General features: G+C 48.5%; 2 protein-coding genes across 2 annotated transcripts; both read right to left on the bottom strand.

Annotated features, from left to right (window-relative positions):
- Window positions 1-2,609: 2,609 nt before the first annotated feature.
- GPN2 (GPN-loop GTPase 2) lies at window positions 2,610-11,746 on the bottom strand. Its single transcript, XM_006055468.2, has 5 exons — window positions 11,087-11,746; window positions 10,360-10,516; window positions 8,320-8,480; window positions 4,545-4,675; window positions 2,610-3,327 (listed from the first exon to the last, which is right to left on the bottom strand). The coding sequence occupies exons 1-5, from the start codon at window positions 11,495-11,497 to the stop codon at window positions 3,255-3,257; spliced, it is 933 nt and encodes a 310-aa protein (XP_006055530.1). The 5' UTR covers window positions 11,498-11,746; the 3' UTR covers window positions 2,610-3,254.
- A 169-nt stretch (window positions 11,747-11,915) lies between these two features.
- On the bottom strand, window positions 11,916-18,748 carry GPATCH3 (G-patch domain containing 3). Its single transcript, XM_006055469.3, has 7 exons — window positions 18,273-18,748; window positions 16,522-16,940; window positions 14,681-14,855; window positions 14,298-14,357; window positions 13,477-13,598; window positions 13,238-13,365; window positions 11,916-12,646 (listed from the first exon to the last, which is right to left on the bottom strand). Exons 1-7 carry the CDS (start codon window positions 18,706-18,708, stop codon window positions 12,433-12,435), a joined length of 1,554 nt encoding a protein of 517 aa, XP_006055531.2. The 5' UTR covers window positions 18,709-18,748; the 3' UTR covers window positions 11,916-12,432.
- Between the last annotated feature and the right edge of the window lie 2,270 nt (window positions 18,749-21,018).

Below are 21,018 nucleotides of genomic sequence, written 5' to 3'. Positions count from 1 at the left end.
AAACTGGCAACAACTTAAAGGCTAACCATGGGAGTCTGGATAAACACTGTTTTAACCATACTATAGAATATTATCATGTAGACATTAAAAAAGGTTTTTCTAGTTTTCAACAAGGACCTTCTGTACACACAGGGAGCTCTGCTCAACACCATGTGGCAGGCCTGGACAGGAGGGGAGTTTGGGGGAAAATAGATACATGTGTGTGGCTGAATCCCTTTGCTGTCCACCTGAAACTATCACAACATTGTTAATCAGTTATATTCTAATATAAAAGTTAAAAAAAATTCTAAGATTTTTCTAGTTCTAATTACCTGAAAAAATATTAACTGAAAAAAGGTTATCAAGCAATAACAATATATCCCACATATATAAATGCTATAGCTATCCCTCTGAATGTATAGAAAAATAGACTGAAAGAAAAAAATATATATTTATACATTTGAATAGAAAATTTATTATTTTCATTTTCCAAGTGTTTTCTTTTTCTATCAGGGGGAAAAAAAAAGAAATCTTAAGGACAGTTGTCACTTGCTGCCAAATCGAGGGTAGTCTTTCTCTGGTGGTTTAGTCTTTTAAGTTGTGTCTGACTCTTGTAACCCCATGAACTGTAGCCTGCCAGGCTCCTCTGTCCATGGGATTCTCCAGGCAAGAATACTGGAGTGGGTTGCCATTTCCTTCTCCAGGGAATCTTCCCAACCCAGGAATCGAACCCAGGTCTCCTGTATTACAGGCAGATTCTTTACCAACTGAGCTACAAGAGAAGCCCTAAAGTGAAAGTCATTCAGTCGTGTCCGACTCTTTGCGACCGCACGGACTATACAGTCCATGAATTCTCTAGGCCAGAATACTGGAGTGGGTAGTCTTGCCCTTCTCCAGGGGATCTTCCCAACCCAGGGATCGAACCCAGGTCTCCCGCATTGCAGACAGATTTACCACAAGGAAAGCCCAGTCTTTCTCTGACCCTGCCTATATCACGCTGAGCAGACCTCACCTGGAACCCAGATGCCTCTGCTTTTCTGCATTGTGCTGTCCACCCCGTCCTAACAGGGGAACAGAAAATCATGTTGCCATCAGTGGGACGTGGTCAGAGCTCCATCCACTGGAGGAGACACACCCTTGTTGTCACACCAAGGCCTGAAAATAAAGCCTGGAGTGTTTCCATCCTTCCCCACTCGCTGATGCTGAGGGTGCTTGCATATGAGGCCATAAAGTTCTACATGACGCCTTTCTTCCATCTGGTGTGCTTTGGTGGTGGCTGGGGCCTCTAGTTCAGGGTAAGCATCAAAACCCCTGACTACAACTATTGGTACCAGCTTCAAACACACAGCACCCACCCTCACGCCTTAACTGATGAGGGATTTGTCCAAGAGCCTGGGCGTCATGATCCCGGGCTCCAAGCCTCACAGGTGACTCACAGACAGCCCCAGGCAGTGCCTCCTGGCCTCAGTTTCCCTGGCTTGCCCTGTTGATACTCCCCACCTACTGTGTACAGTGTTAAAAGGGGTGAGGTGCTTTGAACTCCTCAGATGAAAGAGGTGGGGGAAGTAGCACCCAGTTATTATCCTGTATCCTGCCAGGCGTGGGAGTCCAGGTCGACTGCTTTCACACTGTTCCAGTCCGAAGAGCCTCCTTATGGCCCCTTCCTCTCTGCCTTGTGCTCTGATAGCCAAAACTAAGAAAGCAGAGTTCAGTCACCATCTCAAGGCCACTTCAGAACAGTTCTCCCTGATTTACGACTCAGCAATACTCTGCTGCTGCTGCTAAGTCGCTTCAGTCGTGTCCAACTCTGTGCGACCCCATAGAGGGCAGCCCAGCAGGCTCCCTCGTCCCTGGGATTCTCCAGGCAAGAACACTGGAGTGGGTTGCCATTTCATTCTCCAATGCATGAAAGTGAAAAGTGAAAGTGAAGTCGCTTAGTCGTGTCCGACTCTTAGCGACCCCATGGACTGCAGCCTACCAGGCTCCTCTGTCCATGGGATTTTCCAGGCAAGAGTACTGGAGTGCGGTGCCATTGCCTTCTCCCAGGAATACTCTACAGGTGTCTAAATTCTTTCTCATGATTGGCTACAAATCCCGTGGGAGAAGGGGCCGTGACTTTTCACCACTAAGGATTCACCATTTAAGAAGTCAGCAAAGCGAGTGTGAGAGAGCCAGGCTGACCGAGGTTCAAACTCCTCAGTTTTGTTTCCTCATGTAAAGTGGGGTTTAGCACTATTCCCCACCTCATCTGTAGCCCTAGGCGTTCCTGTGAGAGTCATATGAGGACTGTCTGTGTGGAAGCTCTTTGTGAAATGTGAAGCCCATCCCATGTGTTAACAGGCCTGAGTGTCTGCAAATAAGAATACTGGCACAACTGCCATCTGTCCCCTTCTGCCTCCAGGCTACAACTGAAAGAAAATTAAAATTAAAAAAAAAAGAAAAAAGAAAGCAAGCCTGGGGCGCCACCTACTGGTTAAAAATACAAATCATACCCAGCTAGCTGCAACACCCAACCAGAAGCAAGTACCAGAACTTTCAACCTCAAGTCATCGTAATTTTTGCCACAGCCTTCATGATACCATATTATATACTGATATTTTTCTTTCAACAACATATTTTGTATAAATAACTTCATTTTAAAATAAACTTTAATCATTACTATAAATGGAAAACTAATTAACACTTGCCCCTCAAAAGAATAAAACTGTGAAATAAATACAATGAAAATAAAACATTGCAAGATCTGCTAGGAAATGGTGCTTGTGAAAGCTCAGGCTTGAGTTCACTGTTAGTGCTGAAGATGAACGAAGGAGCACCACTGGAGACTGAGTCATCCCCCCAGCATGATCCTGGGCTTGGGGGCCAGCCTGCCCTGGAATACCAAGAAACAGGCCTCTTCTGGGGAAAGGTGGCCTTCCCACGTTCCCACCTCCCTTGGCCAGGGTAGCGGGAAGAAAGTTTGGAAGCCACAAGAAGTAGAAAATAAGCTCTTGTATTGCAGCACATCCCATTACAGCCCAAGTGGGTCAGTGTTGAATGCCCGGTGGCAGCGTCCAGAGCTCACAAGGGTGTGACTGGTGCTCTGCTTGGCGACACGTCTGGTTTCAGGCCAGAAGTCCTCTGCAGGCCTGAGTATCCCCATGCCTGTCTCCCAGCTCTGGCCCGGAGGGCTGCTCTTGGATCTGCTGCCGCTGAGCTGTCCAGCTGGTCACTGGGAGCCGCCACTCCCCCCAGTGCTGGGTCGTGTGTCTCGTCCTCCGGAGCCCAGCTTGCTGCTACAGCTGCATGGCCTCCTGCTCCACCGACTGCTCTGAGGGCGCCAGGTACTTCTCCTGGAGGCCCAGGGTGCTAATGGGGGCCTTGTCAAGGCTGACAGCACAGGCAAGGATGGGGAACTGGTCTGGGCAGGATCTGATCTCTGTGATGCCTGCCTCCCAACTGTGTCTGGCTGTTCCCTTCCTCATAATTATAGCTTCAGGCCATGGGGACCAACTGGTCTGAGAAGTCCCTTGAAGCATCCAGACCCACACGCTCCTCTTTGTGCCTTTTCCCCACAATGCTGAGCAGCAGAGAACTGGAGCATGCCAACCTTCCAGCTCTGAGTTGTGGCACATGCTCTGGAGCCATGCCCCTCAAACATGGCACAGCCTTCAGCTCCCATCCCTGCTACCCACCTGACAAACCTGCCCTCTCCTCTTCCTTTTTTGGCCTCAGTGAGCACAACCACCCCGAAAAGTCAAAGTGTTAGTTGCTTAGTCGTGTCTGACTGCGAACCCATGGACCACAGACCATCAGGCTTCTGTGTCCATGGAATTCTCCAGGCAAGGATACTGGAGTGGGTAGCCATGCCCCTCCAGGAGTCAGAGGTTTTCCCCATCCAGGGATCAAACCTGCGTTGCAGGCACATCCTTTACCATCCAAGCCACCAGGGAAGCCCTACAACCACCCCAACCACCTGGGAGTCTAACTTCTGCTCCACCTCCTTCTATCCTATAACCACCTGGTCACCAGCTCTGGTTGTCTATCTCCTTAGTATTTCCCAGGCCACACCCTTTTTTCTATTCTCATACTAACATTTCATCCGTTCTCACCTGGAGACTAAAAACGCTCCTGCTCCCAATCACATCCCTTAAATGCACTTTCTGTACTTGGAGGTGCTTTTCAAAAATGAACATCTGACCGCATCACGCTCAGCTCATCGGGAGGATGCTGGTTCCCACCAGCCACCCACAGACCGAAGTCCACACTCCTCCACTGCCCACCTCCCTTGACCACTGCATCTCCCCTTCTCCTTCAGGTTCAAGACACCAGGCAAACTGAAGCCCTCGTGTCTCTCCCAAGTAACCAGTGCCCCTTCATGGCTGGGCCTCTGTATTTGTTGCTCCTTCTGATCAGAGTCCTACTTTATCCTCAGGTACAAACAACCCTGAAGCCTTCCAAGGGACCAGCCACCAGAGAGCCCACTGGCCAACAGGAAACCAGTCATCTGTAAGGGCAGACGTGGCCATTCCTCAGCCTCTGGCCTTCTGCTCTTGGCCATGGTGGAGGCTGGTGAGGAAGGATACGAGGAGAAGTGGAAGTCAGCTCCCATGGCGGCAGACATCATGGCCTCCAGGCTCCGCTGTTCCTGGACCCCAAAGCAGTAGCCATTGGCTTTATCCACAGCCTGCAGCACCTGCTGGATACTCTCCTTGTCCTGAGCAGGGAGGAGAGAAACAGAGGTATGTGGAACTGAGAATGTACCAAGCCAACTGCATTCTCCAAATATGCCCCCTCCATCTTGCCTCGAGAAGCCTCTAGTCCATGCAGCTTCCTTGGTCTGGAATATATCTACAGTGTCGCCAGAGGCCCGACTACACCCCTTCTTTCCTGACTGCCAACTCATCCAAATTAGAACAGATAAGCTCCTCCATGCACACTCACCATCCCCTGGGTTGATCCCCACTGTGGCTATGAGCCTACCATCTTACTATTAACAAGTTAGTAACTCCCCCACTGGACTGTGCACCCCTGGAGGTCAGGAACTTGTTTGCCCAGGCATCCCCAGTGCCTGGCACAGCATTTAGCTAACAGCAGGCACCCAGTAAATATGCATGTAACTTATTTGTTCCTCCATATAAAAGTGGTAAGGATGGTCCCTACATCACATGATGGGAAAGAGATCAAAACAGTACATGTAACAGTCCTCAGCACACACACACAATGTCTAATACACAGAGCCTTCAACAAGCTGTAAATTGTACGATTAATATTATAGGGTTCACCTCCTCACTGTAGAGGAGAAAAGTGTGGCATTAAACAGAAGAGACAAGTTCTTTAAGTCCACCACAGCAGAAAGGAATCTAACACGCACCTTTTTCTCCCAGGTTCCCTTTGCAGGGTACAAGGTGAGAGGCACAAGGGTTGGGTACTACTTTGCAAAGTCAACAGTCAGTTGCCCATCTGGAAAGAGCCTGAAAGACTTGTCTCTAGCCTTGGTCAAGTCCCTTGCTGGGGACTTTCTGAACTCATCCATTTTCACACAGAGGAGGTAACATATGTGGAGAGAACCCAGCAAAACAGAACAGATAGGGCCAAAGTCTGGTCCACCCTCTTTACTGGAATCCTGCCTCCCACTGGTCTCGAAACCAATGAGACTGAATGAGAGCTGAGACCAGGACAAAGACTACTGTTCGAGGCCTCTACGCTTCCTATATCCTTGGTCTGGAAGTGCAGTCCCAGGCACGTCAGAGCCGATACCCAAGGGAGGAGTCGTTCCAGTGCCTAGTACAAGCACACCTCGAAGATACTGTGGGTTGGGTGCTAGAGTATTTCAATAAAGCAAATCCCATGATCAAGTGAGTCACATGAATATTTCGGTTTCCCAGTGCATATAAAAGTCGTGTTTATGCCTACTGTAGTCTACTAAGTGTTCAATTATGTCTTAAAAAAAAAAAACCTTAATCAAAAAGTACTTTATTGCTAAAAAATGCTAACTATCATCTGAGCCTTCAGTGAGTCATAATCTTTTTGCTGGTTGAGGGTCTTGCCTCCAAGTTGAAGGCTGCTAACTGATCAGGGTGGTGGTGGCTGAAGGCTGAGATGGTTTTGGCAATTTCTTAAAATAAGACAATAGTGAAGTGTGCAGCAGCAATTGACTCTTCTTTTTATGAACCATCTCCCTGTAGCATGCAAAGCTGTTTGACAGCATTTAATAGCATGACAGTAGAACTTCTTTCAAAATTGGAGTCAGTCCTCTGAAACCCTACTGCTACCATATCAACTGAGCTCATGTGATATTCTAATTCCTTTGTTGCCATTTCATTCTTCGCAGTATCTTCACCAGTAGGTTCCATCTCAAGAAACCACTTGCTTTGCTCATCCCTGAGAAGGAACTCATCCATTCAACTTTTTTCATGAGATTGCAGCAATTCAGTCACAGCTTCAGACTCTTCTAATTCTAATTCTCTTGCCATTTCTACCAATCTGCACTTACTTCCTCCACAGAAGTTTTGAACCCCTCAGAGTCACCCACAAGGGCTGGAATCAACGTTTTCCAAACTCCTTTTAATGTTGATATTTTGACCTGTTCCCATGAATCACAGATGTTCTTAATGACATCTAGAATGGGGATCCTTTCCAGAAGATTTTCAATTTACTTTGCCCAGAACCATGAGCGGAATCACCATCTATGGCCGCTATACCCTTCAGAAATGTATTTTTTAAATACTAAGACTTGAAAGTCAAAACGACTCCTTGATCCATGGGCTGCAGAATGGATGTTGTGTTGGCAGGCATGAAAACTTCTCCATCACAACCCCTGGGTGAACAGGTGTCTTGTCAATGAGCAGTAATATTATGAAAAGCATCTTTTTCTCTGAGTAATAGGTCTCAATAGTGGGCTTAAAATATTTAGTAAAACATGTATACAGATGCGCTGTCATCCAGGCTTTGTTGTTCCATTTATAAAGCACAGATAAAGCAGATTTAACAGAATTCCTAAGGGCCTAGGATTTTCAGAATGGTAAATGAGCTCTGGCTTCAACTTAAAGTCACGAGATGCATTAGTCCCTAACGAGAGTCAGCCTGTCCTTTGAAGCCAGGCACTGACTCCTCTCTAGCTACAAAGTCCTAGATAACACCTTCCAGTGTAAGGCTGTTTTGTCTACACTGAGAATCTGTTTAGTGACGTCACCTTCATTAATTATCTCAGCGAGATCTTCTGGATCATTTGCTGCAGCTTCTCCTTAGCACTTGCTGCTTTACCTACACTTTCATGTTACTGGGATAGCTTCCTTCCTTAAACCTCAGGAACCAACCTCTGCAAGTTTCAAACTTTTCTTCTGTAGCTTCCTCACCTCTCAGCCTTCAAAGAACAGGAAGGAGCTAGGTAGGGCTTTGCTCTGGATTGGGCTTTGGCTTAAGGAAATGCTATGGCTGGTTTGATCTATTCAGATCTCTAAAACTTTCTCCATATCAGCTTTCTGATATGCTTCTTCGTATCAGCTTTCTGATATGCTGAAAGACTTCTGTTGTGCTTTCTTACTGCTCCTGTGTTCACTGAGCAGCACTTCTGATTTCCTTCATGAATTTTTCCTTTATATTTACAACGTGGCAAACAGTTTGGCACCAGAGGCCTAGCTTTCGGCCTTTCTTAGCTTTTCAACATGGCTTCCTCACTGATTTTAAGTATTTCTACCTTTTAAAGTGAGAGACGTGAAGCTCTTCCTTTCACTTGAACACAGAGACCAGTGTAGGGTTATTAACTGGCCTAATTTCCACATTGCTGTATTTTAGGGAATAAGGTGGCCCAAGGAGAGGGAGCGAGATGCGGGAACAGCCAGTCAGCGAAGCTGTCAAAATACGTGTCAAAATCCACACGCCATCTGTGGATTAAGTTCACTGTCTTATATGGGTGTAGTTGATGGTGCCCCAAACTACTGTAGAAAGTAACATTAAAGATCACTGATCACATATCATCATAACAAATATAATAATAATAATGAAAAAGCTTAAAATATTGTGAGAATCATCAAAGTGTGACATGGAGACATAAAGTGAGCAAATGCTGTTGGAACATACACTTGTTGAATGCAGGGTTGCCACAAACCTGCAATTCATTAAAAAAAAAAAAAAAAAAAAAGGCAGTAGCTGTGAAGTACAGTAAAGTGAAGTGCAAAAAAACTGAGATGTCCTTTGGGACTTCTCTGCCAGTCCAGCAGTTAGCACTCTGAGCAGTTAGCACTCTGAGCTTTCACTGTCCAAGGCCCAGGTTCAGTCCCTGGTTGGGGATTCCACAAGTTGCGCAGCATGTCCAAAAAAAAGAGAGAGAGAAAGAAAAAACAAGAAGTATGCTTGTACCTGAATATTGAGAGGGATGAAGGAGACTAGGCTGTAGTCTTCAATGAGCTGCACCAGTTTCTCGTTGAGCTGCCGGTAGTGGCGGAAGAAAGGATCCGAAGCAAGATGGTCCAGCAGGTAGGAGAGGTCCAGGACCTCTGTGTAGTAGTCCAGGTTGAAGGCTAAAAAGAGAAACTGGTTAGCACAGGGAACTCTATTCAATATCCTGTGATAAAGATAAACCACAATGGAAAAGAATACGAAAAAGAATATATATATATATATATATATATATATATATATATATATATATAACTGAATCACTTTATTAACATTGTAAGTCCATTATATTTCAATTAAAAAAGAAGAAAGAGAAGAGAAACTGGTATTAGGAGCAGTTGGCATCAGGCAAAGACCTGAGAACAGGGAACGTATTTTTTTCTTTCTTCCTTTACCTTCATTCACTCACTCATTCATTCATTAACAAATATTTGTTGAGGCAGTGAAATTAACTTACTAAGAAGAAAACAACTGATTTCACTTGTTGGTTCTGCCATTTACTAGCTCCATGGGCAGTTACCCACCTCATGAGGCTACTGTGAGGATTAACTGCCATAAACCTCAGTGTCTGGTTCAGAGAAGTGCCTGATCAACGGTAATAAGACTGAACATGTACCAATAACACTGCTTGGCCCCTGCCTCACGAGGCTCACAGGCAGGCAGTGCCCCCAGGACCAGGCACACACACTCTAAGTCATTGATCTAGCAAGCTGGCCTCTTGGGAAAATGACTTTCCCTTTCTGGGCCAGTTCCTTCTTAGCATAAAATGAGAAGATCAGAATAGATGACTCAGAGGTCCCTGAATTCAGTTTTATGAATACAAACTTCCTCTTAAGAGAAGGAAAGTGGGCCTTCCCGTATTATCCATTTCTGCCTGGAAGACTCAGGCAGCTGGGAACTCAGCAGGTCTGTCCCAAAGTCAGTTGAGGGAATCTGGCTGTCAGGACCAACTGACTCACACCCTGAGCTCTGCTTTCTGTATTCTTACCAGCCTTGATTAGAAACTGACACCCCTGTGTCTGCAAGGAAGAAAATGTGGGCATTCCAACAAACTTCTTGGATTGCCTGACAGGTATGTTTCTCACTGAGAATGGAGAAACTGCAGCCAGGTACACTGGCACTTAGATTTCCTCTCAGCTAACATGCTAGCTTGGGCTATTCATGTAACTTCTCTGGGTCTCAACTGCCTGATCTGGTGTGTGCCTCCATCTCTTGTGAGGATGACTGGCAAGAGTCAGAGCTAGAAATGCAGAGGACAAACATGGCCATTGGAATGGAGGCTGTGAAGGGGGAGAGAGGCTTGGAAGGACATAAATCTGTACACAGATAAAATGGGGTGTCTGGGCTTGCCAAGAGATGGACCAAGACTCTGGGCTGAGGCGGCCCCTCCAAGGTGCTGACATCCTTCCGTGTCCCGACGGGCACCCAGTCACCCTCCCTGGACAAGGCCCCGACACTTCACTCTCCCCACAACCTCCTTTCAGCTGTTCTCTCCATTCTTTGTGGCTGAAGATGGTATTTAGAGAACTGATGCTCCAGTCAGCAGAGCACTAATTTTGCAGGAGAAAAACGCTGGTTGTTAGAACTCTAGGCAACACCCCTGCCTCGTGCCAGCCTGCTTCTCCCTTTGTTGTTCCCACTTTAATCTGTCCACTGGATCCCCGGTCTAGGGCACTTCTGCCTTGACTGGCTTTTTTTTTTTTTTTTTTTACTACTCAGCTCAAATGGTACAGTTCATACCCTCCTTCTCATTCACTCACTATGCATCATTTTCTTCTAATTCCTTCATAATACATATCACCATCTGTAGCTCTCTTGTCTCCAAAACCCAGAATAGTATCTGGCACGGAGGGGCACAAAATAAATGAGCAGGGGTCAGATCTGCCTATGGCTACTATCACCAGGCCATACACAGTCCCTGGAAGCGGCTTCCTTCAGCAGAGATCTCTGCATCACTCCAGCCCACCGGCTGCCCTGGGCTGCCAGAACAGGATCTCTTACCCAGCTTCCCATAGTGTTCAATGAGGTCCATCTTGGAGAGAAGGTTGACGTGGGGCAGCTCCACATGCAGCATGGTGGCCAAGGAAGTACACAGTACCGAAATGAACTTGGCAGGGTCTGTGCAATAGTGAGAATCCACCAGGTGAACAGCAGTCAGCTGGGAAGGGAGGAAGCGAAAGGCGTGAGAGTGGCCTAGGGAGGCAGGGAACATTAGGGCCTCTGTCCCTCCCATCAGATTGGGGACTTATGAGGGCAAATGGCAAGTCTTCCCATTAGTCTCCTCCTCCTTCTGTTTCATTCTAACAGCCATTGCTAACCCTTATCCCAGGAGAGGTGGAACACTTTTTCCTACAAGATGCCTTGCACTGAGCCTCCCAGTGGGCACTGCATCTGACTCCACTGTTTCACTTTCTTTTGCCTACCAAGTCACAACAACAATCATCATGCCACTTTCCACTTAACCCCTTCTATACTCCCAATAATCCCAAACTGGGTAGTGACACATCCATTCTACAGATGAGAAAACAGGTTCAGAGGGATTAAAGTGACTTGTCCAGGACCACATGGTGTGGAGTCAGTGGCAAAGCCAGAATTCGAACTCACACCTGTTTTACTTCAAAGCGTCTGGGCCCCTACCTCACTGAGGGACATGGGGGCGTGGCATCTGTCCTCCTCCCTTTCTCAGTTCTTCCATCTGCAAAATAGGCCCGCCAGACCCCAGACGCACCCTGAGGTCCCACTGCGTCATCTGGGAGAAGATGCTGCGCAAGGCTCCGTGGTGCGTGCAGAGTTCCACTTGGCCAGGGCAGTCGAAGAGAAAGTAGTGGCCGCGCAGGGGGTCGAGCTTGGCACGCAGCCAGTCCAGGTTGGCCTCTAGGTACTCCATGCAGTAGAGCAGGCCGCCGTTGGGGCCCAGCTGCAGCGCGTCCATCACGTCGCCCAGCCCCACCAGCTCGCCCACGTCCACGGCGCACTCGTATGGCAGCCCCTCGTTGGCTGGGTCCAGGTTCACCACCGCCACGCGCCGGCCCAGCGCGCGCAGGAACTCGCTCATGCCCAGACAATACGTGGTCTTCCCCGAGCCCGGCGGGCCGATCACCGCCTGCCCAAACGCCGTGGTCGGAGCGGCTCCCGCCATGGGCGGCCGGCACACGGCTCCGTGCGGAGCAGCTGAGCGCGGCAGGGGAGGGAGGCGGGAGCCACACCAGAGACGAGCTCTGAGGGCAACGACGGGATCCCCCAACGTGCGCTTCGCCCCGGGCTGGCCGCGATGCCGGGGGCTCGCCTGAGGAAGAGGAGGGAACCCACGCGCTGTGAGGGGATCAGAAGGCCAGGTACCGACGGGACCTGCACCCGACTTCCGGATGACGTCGGGAAAGCCCGGCCCGGAGAGGAAGTCCCGCCCTCACGGTGACGACACAGCTTGGCGCCGAGAGCTGTGGAGATGAGCCCCAAGTGGTGACGCTGGGGCGTGGGGCCGACTTGGGGGCCCTGCAGGGACCTCTCCGGGGGTTTCCCCACCGTACTCCTGGCCCAAATCCGAAGAGAAAGAGAAATTCGGTAGTTAACCTTTTTATTCTCCCGTTAGGTCGCAGACCCGTCACATCTGCGGCGGGTTGTCCGCTGCCCCGGCCCAGCACTGGAGCCCGCCCCAAGACCGTCTCTTAGGAACATGAGCCCTCTCCTCTTCCGTGTCCTTAACGCCCCTCTTTCTGGGCTTCATGGTAACCTCCTCCCAGTAAGGTTTTGCTGATAACCTCAGCCAGTCCAGCTTTTCAAGGGGCTGGGGGAGGCAACAGAAGCAAGCCCAAAAAATAGGGACTAGGGTTAGGAGACCAAGGAGGAGGAGTCATTAATTCCTTTCATTAAAGGGAAGTATATAACGGGGACTTTTTGTAAAAATGTCCCTGAGGTGGACAACCAGAAGGCAAGTTCTGAACAAAGCATCCTGAACAACTGGGCAGACTGCTGCTCCTAGAGTTCTTTCTGCCTTCAGTGGAAGATAAGGCTGGGCACAGGACTGCCACTGTGCAGTTATGAGTGATCCTGATTAAGGGGGAGTCCTTGAACCTTTCACTCAGGCTCTGAGAGGCTGTTCAAGGCACAGCTGGAACTCCTCACAAAAGCCTCTGTGCGAAACTTCATGCTGGTGGGTGGCTGGCGGCGGAGCAGCGACTCTCCTTGGTCCTGGGGTAGGGGCTCATCGTAGATGGTGGAGATGAGCCCCAAACCAGTTCCACGGGGCCTCTTCGGTTGCCCAAATGGCTGGAGCTTCTCTCCATGGTACCTGAAACAAAAAAAAGGGCTCTCAGTGAGAGGGTTGCTCTCCTACCCCAGTAAAGGGGTTGGGAAAGAACAGGGTAATAGCTACTATGTATCTTCAGTTCAGTCACTCAGTTGTTTTCCGACTCTTTGTGACCCCATGGACTGAAGCATGCCAGGCCTCCCTGTCCATCACCAACATATCTGGTTTGTCCCAAAGACAGAGCATTGAAATCTCCTGCCCCCTCATCTTATATGTTGATGGTGCCAGCAACCAGGGGCCTCACATACTGCTTTCATTTTAAATAGTACACAAAATTCAGAACAACTGTTACACTTTGTGACTTACAGTCACTCCCTAAGAGCAATCATCAAGTCCAAATTCCTCAGACTTGAGGGAATGACTCCCCCAGGAGATTAATCATCCTTAATCAAGCTTGAGGACTCAATCTTGAAAAGACTAGTGCCAGATCAACTTCTTCCTTCTAATTCTGCTTTAAAGTTCAGTCCCTGGGGGGTCTCTAGCGCCCAACCCAGAACCAGAGGGAAATGGGGAACCAGGGTACAGCTGAAAGGCTCACTTGGGCTCCCAGCGAAGTCCCTCAGCTGTACTCACCCCAATCCACGCTTGCATCTGGGGTGCTGGCCGTCATTATCCAGGGCGTCGGGAACGCCTGAGCACTGGCTGCCCAGGCCCTGGCCCTCAGCCCAGCCCTGCCGTTCCAGCACCTTCCGCCCAATGCCCTGCAGAGGAAAGAGAGAAGACTCAAGACATGCGGCTCCTGTGGGGGCAGGGGAGGGAATGGGGGTAAAGAAGGAAAAGAAAGGGGTCAGTGGGCTGGGCACAGTGCTCACCTTGGTATGGCGCTCGAAGGTGCCCACCTGGTGTCTGATCACAGAGCCGGCCTCCTGGCCATCACGGAGCCTCCGTTCCAGACGCATTTGGACAGAGTCTCGGGCGTCTTTGTCTCCACCATCTGAGGAAGCAGAGCCCAGTTTGTGGAAGGGTTTCTCTCAGCAGAAGTAGGGAAAATCAGGTTTCTAGGCCCTCCTCACAAGATTTACATATTCATCTTTATAGTGTGTCATTACTGGATTTCTCTCATTAGACTGGGAGCTCGCCAAGAGTAAGAACCATGGTGTCCCATCTTACAGATGAGGAAAAACTGGTGCAAAGTCAGAGCCAAAAAATGAGAGCTGGAATTAGGACCCAGGTCTTCACCTCCCACTCTGTAAATCCCTAGGTCATTTTTTTTTTTGGCCACATTGCACTGCATGTGGGATCTTAGTTCTTCAACCAGGTATCGAACCCAAGCCCTCTGCACTGGAAACTTGGGAATCTTAACCACTTGACCACCTGCGAAGTCTCAACCCTAGGTGATTCTTGACTCCAGAATCTAAATTCTTAACCAGAGCCTGAACTCCTGATCCTCCCACTCTACTAGGGCCTGCCCATCAGAACCAGACCTCCCTGAGGGCTGTGCCCACATGTCCTTCCTCCACACAGAAAGAAAAAAAAAAAACGCTGCCCACAACCAGTACTTAATGCACTCAACTAGTGATCTTTTAAGAGACTGGTGCCCTGTCTCAGACTCTGCTAAGCAGGTCTGGTAAAGTGTCACTGCACGGCCAGGGCACCATTCCATCTCCAAGTACTGCAAGCCTGGGCCCAGTACCTGTGTCGTAGTACACGCTCATGTCCACATCCCAGTCATCAGCTGTCTGTTCATCAAAGTCTGCAGAGAGAAAAGCATCAAGCAGACTAAACCAAGGACTCTCAGTTCTATCAAGAGTTAAATCTAGACATTCTAGAACTTGGAGTGTATATTCAAATCTCTCCTCTGGGAGGGTCACTCAGAATTGGGAGGAGGGCATTTTCTCCCCATTCCCCTGACCCCCAACCCCTAGAAAGGATGGCTGGTCTCTCAAATACAACAATGTAAGCCTCCTTCCTAGCCCTCTGGTCAGGCTCACTGCCAGGGAACCCACCTCATGGAGCAGAGCGCCCTGCGTGAATGCAGCAGGGACCACCCCTGCCCTTGCCCGGTGCTAGCATTACCTCCTTCCTCCTCCTGCCAGAACTGGGCGTCGGTGTAGAACACCAGGCCGGAGCCGCCCTTCTCCCACTTGAGCTCGATCTCCTCCTCAAAGAGCCGTTCAGAGGTCCGCTCCTGCCCCGTCACGTCCTCATGCAGTGCCTCGTGCCGCTCCCACTCCTCACCTTGGTCATCATCCTGGGAGAAGGTGGAGAGAGGAGACCTGCCTGTCCAGCTTCCTGACCTGAGGCCCACAGGTAGGCAGCTCGCTGCACAGGAGGTCCTAGGGATGGGACCCCAGCTCTATTCCTCCCAATTTCTCAGAGAAGCAGCACGTTTTTGGCCCCTGAGGCCTGACCTGACATCTCTCCATGCCCTGAGTGTTTCTCAACATACTTGGCCACTTCCCCTACTAGTCATTTTTTTTTTTTTTTTTAAAGCTGCACCACAGAGCCGATAGGGATCTTAGTTCCCTGACCAGGGACTGAACCTGTGTCCTCTGCACTGGAAGCACTTCCCTGGCGTCCAGTCTTAACCACTGGACCTCCAGGAAGTCCCAAGCCTGACTCACTCTTATCGTTGCACTTTTGGTCACGTCGCTCTCCCGGCTTCTCTGCCCTGCTCTTCCACCACCACCTCCTTAATCCTCAAGTGCTTTAGTGCACATGAAGTCCCCCACGCTGAGGCCCACAGCACTCTCACTGGTCTGTGAACTTCTGTGTTAATCAATATATACTGTTTATGCTTTTCTACATTATGTCACAAAGAAAGAAGGGACAAGAACTAATACCTACCGTCTACTGTGTCAGGCCCTTCACATACCTTAGCTCCTTTAATCACCCCAACAACTCTGTGAATAAGTACCATTATTCCCATTCTACAGATAAGGAAACTTCGATTTAGTGAAGCAAAGTGATTTGCCCAAGATGGTACACCAAGAGAGGGGCAGCACCAGCCTGCAAACCCATTCTGTACCATGTACCCTTTTCAGATACTGGTTCTTCCTCTTCAGGGAGACTGAAGGCTCTTTGAGGGAAGGAAATGAGCCTTAGAGGGTCTCTGGAATCCTGTGCTAGCCCCTGTGTTTACAGCTGCTTGACTGGACTTGTGGAATGATAGAATGACTCCTGGCTTAAAATCCTGGGGGCCCCCTGCCCCATTTAAACTCCAGGAGGCCTCAGGAATCAATGCTGCAGAGAAGGTGTTGGAGAAAAGGCATAACAGTACCACACTAAGGATGTGGTCCAGATGTGTTAGTAACTCCGAGTGGGGAGCTTTGAAGACATAGATCAATTGCTTTTTACACAAGGCACGCATTTAAAAAAAGTTTCCTAATAAATAACAAAATCTGATTCAATCGGTGAACAACGAAGTTTGGGGAAAGAAGTAGAAGAAATGTCTTTCACTGATGAGGTTAGACTGGAGGCTAGCGTTCAATCCACAGATTCAAAGTCAGAAAACAGAGGTGAGTTCTCAACATGATGAAAACACACAGAGGTCAGACAAGGAGCGAAGGGGACTGGGTTCACATCCTAGCTCTGCCTCTACTTCCTTAGGTGATCGTATCTCTTAGTCAGTAGATTTCATCAATGAAAGAGACCCTCCTCACATGTCTTCTGAAGCAATGAAAAGAAGATGCCTTTGAGAATCTTTGGATAAAAGCTCTGGTCCCTTTTCCCAAAGAAACATACACCTGCACAAGCAAATGCAGTTTTATATTCAATGTCAAGGAGTTCAAAGTCTTTAGAAGCCTCCTGAGGACCCCAGGTTTAGAGCTCTTGGAATACACAATTGAAGAGTGGCAGCAGCAACGCGTTTGCCTCTCTAAGCTGCCAGCAAGGACAAGATGGCTCTCCATACTCACGTCATCTGAGTGTGACTCTTCTTCCTCTTCCTCTTCTTCCTCTGGCTCTTCACGGGAGTTGGATGGTATGTCTGCAAAGCAGCTTCCCTGGGGTATTTCCTCACCCTCGGCTGTGTACACAAACTCTTCTTGCTCCACAGTCTCTGAGTCCTCATAAGTGAAGGGCACATTGCCATAGCGCCGAGAGGAACCTGTCTTGGGGAACTGGAGCTGAAGCTGGGTGATGATCCGAGGGGGTAGGCGGCAGGCCCGGATCAATTCTAAAAAGACCCGCAGGGGAGTGCCAACGTTCCCATTGGGCATCAGCACCGGTGGATTCAGCTCTGGCAGCTGCCTCAGGTCAGCCAGTGTGAAGGTTTCACTCTTAGCCTGGCGACTCTGCAGTTCCTTCCGGGTCTTGAAGGGAAAGGAGCCCAAACCTTGGAAAGCAGGGAGAAGAATGGCACTTGAAACCTGAAAGTCTCCAGCCACACGTAAGCCAGAAACTGGACAAGGTTTAAATCCTTTCACTAATACTGTTTCTCCCTTTCAAACATTTCCAGAGTCCTTTACTCTGTTTCCTGACCAGAACCACCTAGTAATTTTATGCCATTTCTCATCACCTCGGTAAGTTCACAGGTTTCTTTCAGATCTGGTTCCTGATGACCTTTTGATTCTCAACTGCCACTAACCCTCATCCCTCGCACACCCTCATATCATGTGTTCCAATCACATCAAACAATTTAACATGCCCTGAAAGTTTTTGGACTTCCCATCTCTGTATCTTTGTAAATACCATTTACTTTGAATACCATTCTTTCCCACAAACTCCTGTTTATATTTCAAGATCCAGATGGAAAGCCACATCTCCTAATCCTTCTAGGAAATCGGTTTCTCCTCTGCCGTCTCACAGCAATGGGAGATAAAGGGCACAGGCTCCAGAGCAAAATGCCTGATTAATATCATGACTGTCATCTTGTAACATAACTTCTGCATCATTCAGTTTCCTCACTTACAAAACGGGTGACAATAGCTCCTGCCTTATAGGATTGTTGTCAGGCGTAAATAAGAAAATGAAAGGCTTAGAACAGTGCCTAATAAGGAAGCTTTCCATAAATGTTAACAATTAGAATGGCATCTCTGTAACAATTATCTTTTTATAAATCTGTGTTCCTTTTTGAAGTTGAAGCACAGACTGTGTCCGACTGTTTTCTACATATCAGCTAGAGTCACACTCAGTCTATCAATACAGGCAAGATTTGTTGAATGAATACATTAGAGAGCCCTGCACTGTGGTCCCTGTTTCCATATCAAAGTGATTTCCCAAGAAAATGCGAACAGTCCAAATAAAAAACCTTGTCTCTTCATTTGTATCTTGCCAGAGGAGCCTGGCATGCTGCAATCCATGGGACTGCAAAGAATTGGAGACTGAGCAACAACTGCATCTTGCCAAGAGAGGACTGGGCAGGGGACAACAAAGAAGGGGCAACAAAAACAATACTTGACTTCCTTTTCACCCCTCTATGTCAGTGCAAAATCGAAAGGATCTGGGAATAGACTTAACAAATTGGAAAGATCATCTGAATAGGCCTCTGTTTCCCCTCTCTCCCCAAGTTTTCTACCGTGCAAACTAGGCCTGAAACTTTGTCCACAAATTATCTAAACTCTTGAAGAGCCCTAACGAGGGACCTAACTTATCCTCATCACTCTTCAGGAAAGGTGCCTCTGTTCCAGTGCCTGTAGGCCAAGTCTAGTCTCTTTCCCACGGGTACCTGATGCCTCAGTAGGTAACCGAAGTCTGCGGATGAAACAACGACCAGGTAACCAAGTCCCCTGAGAATCCAGCCACCGGCGGCCCGAGTACATGCGGAGAAACCTCTGGGCTTGAGCGGCCCCCCGTACAGAGACAACACAGCAGCAGGTGCGGGTCTGGGTGGGGTTAGAGTCCTGAGTGGAGAGAGCACTGGCATCGTTGAGTGAAGTCTGGGCAAGACCCTGGCGGATAGGAGTTGGGGTAAAGTCGGGAGCAGCCTGGGGAGGGACCCGCTCAGGCCGATGCCGGTAATGGAAACAGAGGAAGCCACAATCGCGTTGTTCCCGGAACTGGCTAAAGTAGCTCCGAAGCTGTGCTGACCGCAACTCCGAGGGGATACCGCTCACGACTAAATAAACTACCGCCTCCTCTTCTGCCTCGCTGGACACCGCCATCTTAGCTGTCACATGATCGGCTGGAACCAACTCTCGCGAGAACATCGCGAGCTGGCGCTGAGGCGTAGCGATATTGCGTATTCAGTGATGAGTCGGCTGGGATTGTGGCTATGGAACCGAGAGGTGGGAAGGTTCGAATGAAGTCGTTCTGTCCCTTTCCCACAGACAGGCAAGTGGTGATGGAAAAAAGTCACCTGAGAAGTGGTGTTACAGCGTTCTTTTACACTGCTGCTGCTGCTAAGTCGCTTCAGTCGTGTCCGACTCTCTGCTACCCCATAGACGGCAGCCCACCAGGCTCCCCCGTCCCTAGGATTCTCCAGGCAAGAACACTGGAGTGGGTTGCTATTTCCTTCTCCAGCGCATGAAAGTGAAAAGTGAAAGTGAAGTCGCTCAGTCATGTCCGACCCTCAGCGACTCCATGGACTGCAGCCTACCAGGCTCCTCTGCCCATGGGATTTTCTAGGCAAGAGTACTGGAGTGGGGTGCCATTGCCGTCTCCTCTTTTACACTAGTGAGGATGAAATCAGAAGTCGGAGGGAGGGACAGTGTTTACGATTTCCCAAACCTAATTGTAATTATCAGTTTAGAGCGTTTTCAGTCGTTAATCCATTCATTCTTCCAAAACGTATTGGTGAACTCCCACAAATCATTTAGAAGAAGAGAATCCGGGGCTTCCCTGGTGGCTCCGTTCCCTGATATTTTCATGATAACGGGGAGCTGCAATATTAGAGGGCTTTCTGTTCTTATTTTCATTATTCATCTTTGTACGTCTTTCACATAGTAGATGCTTAGGGAAAGCTGGTTGGTTGTTGGAGGCCTTGCTGCCATTGGAAAGGATCAAGAAATGATCCCTCCCAGGGATCCTGCAACGCGGGAGACCTGGGTTCAATCCCTGGGTCGGGAAGATCACCTGGAGGAGGGCATGGCAATCCACTCCAGTACTCTTGCCTAGAGAATCCATCCCATCTCCAGAGAAGCCTGGCGGGCTGCAGTCCATAGGGTCGTACAGAGTCAGACACAACTGAAGCAACTAAAGGCAATCCAATTGAAAAGTGGGCGGAAGACCTTTCACAGAAGAGAAACACATCTAATTAATAATGAAAGATACTCAATCTCGTTTCATCAAGGAAATATAATGAGACCCACTTCATAGCCAGCAGATTGGCAAACATCTTTAAATCCTCAAATCCTCTTAAATCCTGAAGATGTAGAGCAACTGGAGCTCCCTTACGTTGTTAGAAAAGGTACCACTGCTTTGGAAAACAGTTTGGCATTACCCTGTAAAAATGGAACTCCACATATCTTTTGACCCAGAAATTCCACTTCTAGTTATATGTTTGTTTGTTTGTTTTTTTAATTATTTGTTTGGTTGCCCTGGGTCATCATTGCCGTGTGCAGTCTTTCTCTAGCTGTGGTGTGCGGGCTTCTCATCACAGTGGCTTCTCTTGTTGTGGAGCACAGGCTCTGGGTGCACGGGCTTCAGTAGTTGAGTTGCCTGGGCTGAAGCATGTGGAATCTTCCCAGGCCGGGAATTAAACCTGTGTCCCCTGCTTTGGCAGGCAGATTCATATCCGCTGTACCACCAGGGAAGTCCTCTAGTTATACATTTTAAAGAAATTCTTGCATGTGTTTATCAGGACATGTACTGACAGTGTTGAACCTTGCTCAAGCCCTGTGATCCTGGAAAACAGTGAAAGTTAAGAAACCCCCTCCACCCTTTTGTGTTCTGGAACCAACTTACTGCAAAGAGACAACCTTCCTTTTATGACTTAGATAAAACTCATGAGTGCCTTCTTGTTTACCTGTGGCGAGGCTGGATACAGACTCCAAATTTCAATTCTTTGCCTCATAAATGCTTAGATGAACTGCTTTTCCCCACAGATCAATAAAAACAAAATGCTTGTTAACTAACGTTTAGTTTAGCTTCTCTCCTTCCTCCAGGTCCATGAACTTTGCCCTGTGTTCCTCTCCCCCAGCTTGAGCTGCGTGCAACTCCTCCTTAACAGCTCCCTTGCCCCCGAAGAATAGTCTGGGTTCAGAGTAAAGCATTTTCTGACCTACTATCCCATATGTCATTCCCGGTCATCCCACTTCATCACACTAAGTTCTTTCTAGCCTTATTTACTCCTCCCTATGAAAGAAAAACTCTTTGCCTGACCCTTGAGGCACGTGTGGATCTTATGGTTAGAGCTTCTCTTTGCAATAGCTTCCCTGTGTCTATTACAGTAGTTCTTTTCCTTCCTTGCAATAACTGTTACAAATAAAATCTCTCCTTCCTTAGTCCAGGTTTCTTTTTATTTGACAGTATAT

This window comes from Bubalus bubalis, chromosome 2 (assembly GCF_019923935.1).
Source record: "Bubalus bubalis isolate 160015118507 breed Murrah chromosome 2, NDDB_SH_1, whole genome shotgun sequence".
NCBI classification, from domain to species: Eukaryota; Metazoa; Chordata; class Mammalia; order Artiodactyla; family Bovidae; genus Bubalus; species Bubalus bubalis.
This window is presented reverse-complemented; position numbering and strand designations above follow the sequence as displayed.

Coding starts and splice junctions, on each gene's coding strand:
- GPN2 (XM_006055468.2), bottom strand. CDS start 11,497: ATGGCGGGAGCCGCTCCGACCACGGCGTTTGGGCAGGCGGTGATCGGC. Junction 8,481..10,359: donor TGAACACTATGGGAAGCTGG/GTAAGAGATCCT, acceptor TTCTCTTTTTAG/CCTTCAACCTGGACTACTAC. Junction 3,328..4,544: donor GCTGACTTCCACTTCTCCTC/GTATCCTTCCTC, acceptor GGCCCCCATTAG/CACCCTGGGCCTCCAGGAGA.
- GPATCH3 (XM_006055469.3), bottom strand. CDS start 18,708: ATGGCGGTGTCCAGCGAGGCAGAAGAGGAGGCGGTAGTTTATTTAGTC. Junction 14,856..16,521: donor AAGAGTCACACTCAGATGAC/GTGAGTATGGAG, acceptor ACCTTCTCCCAG/GATGATGACCAAGGTGAGGA. Junction 13,366..13,476: donor CCTTCGAGCGCCATACCAAG/GTGAGCACTGTG, acceptor TTTCCTCTGCAG/GGCATTGGGCGGAAGGTGCT.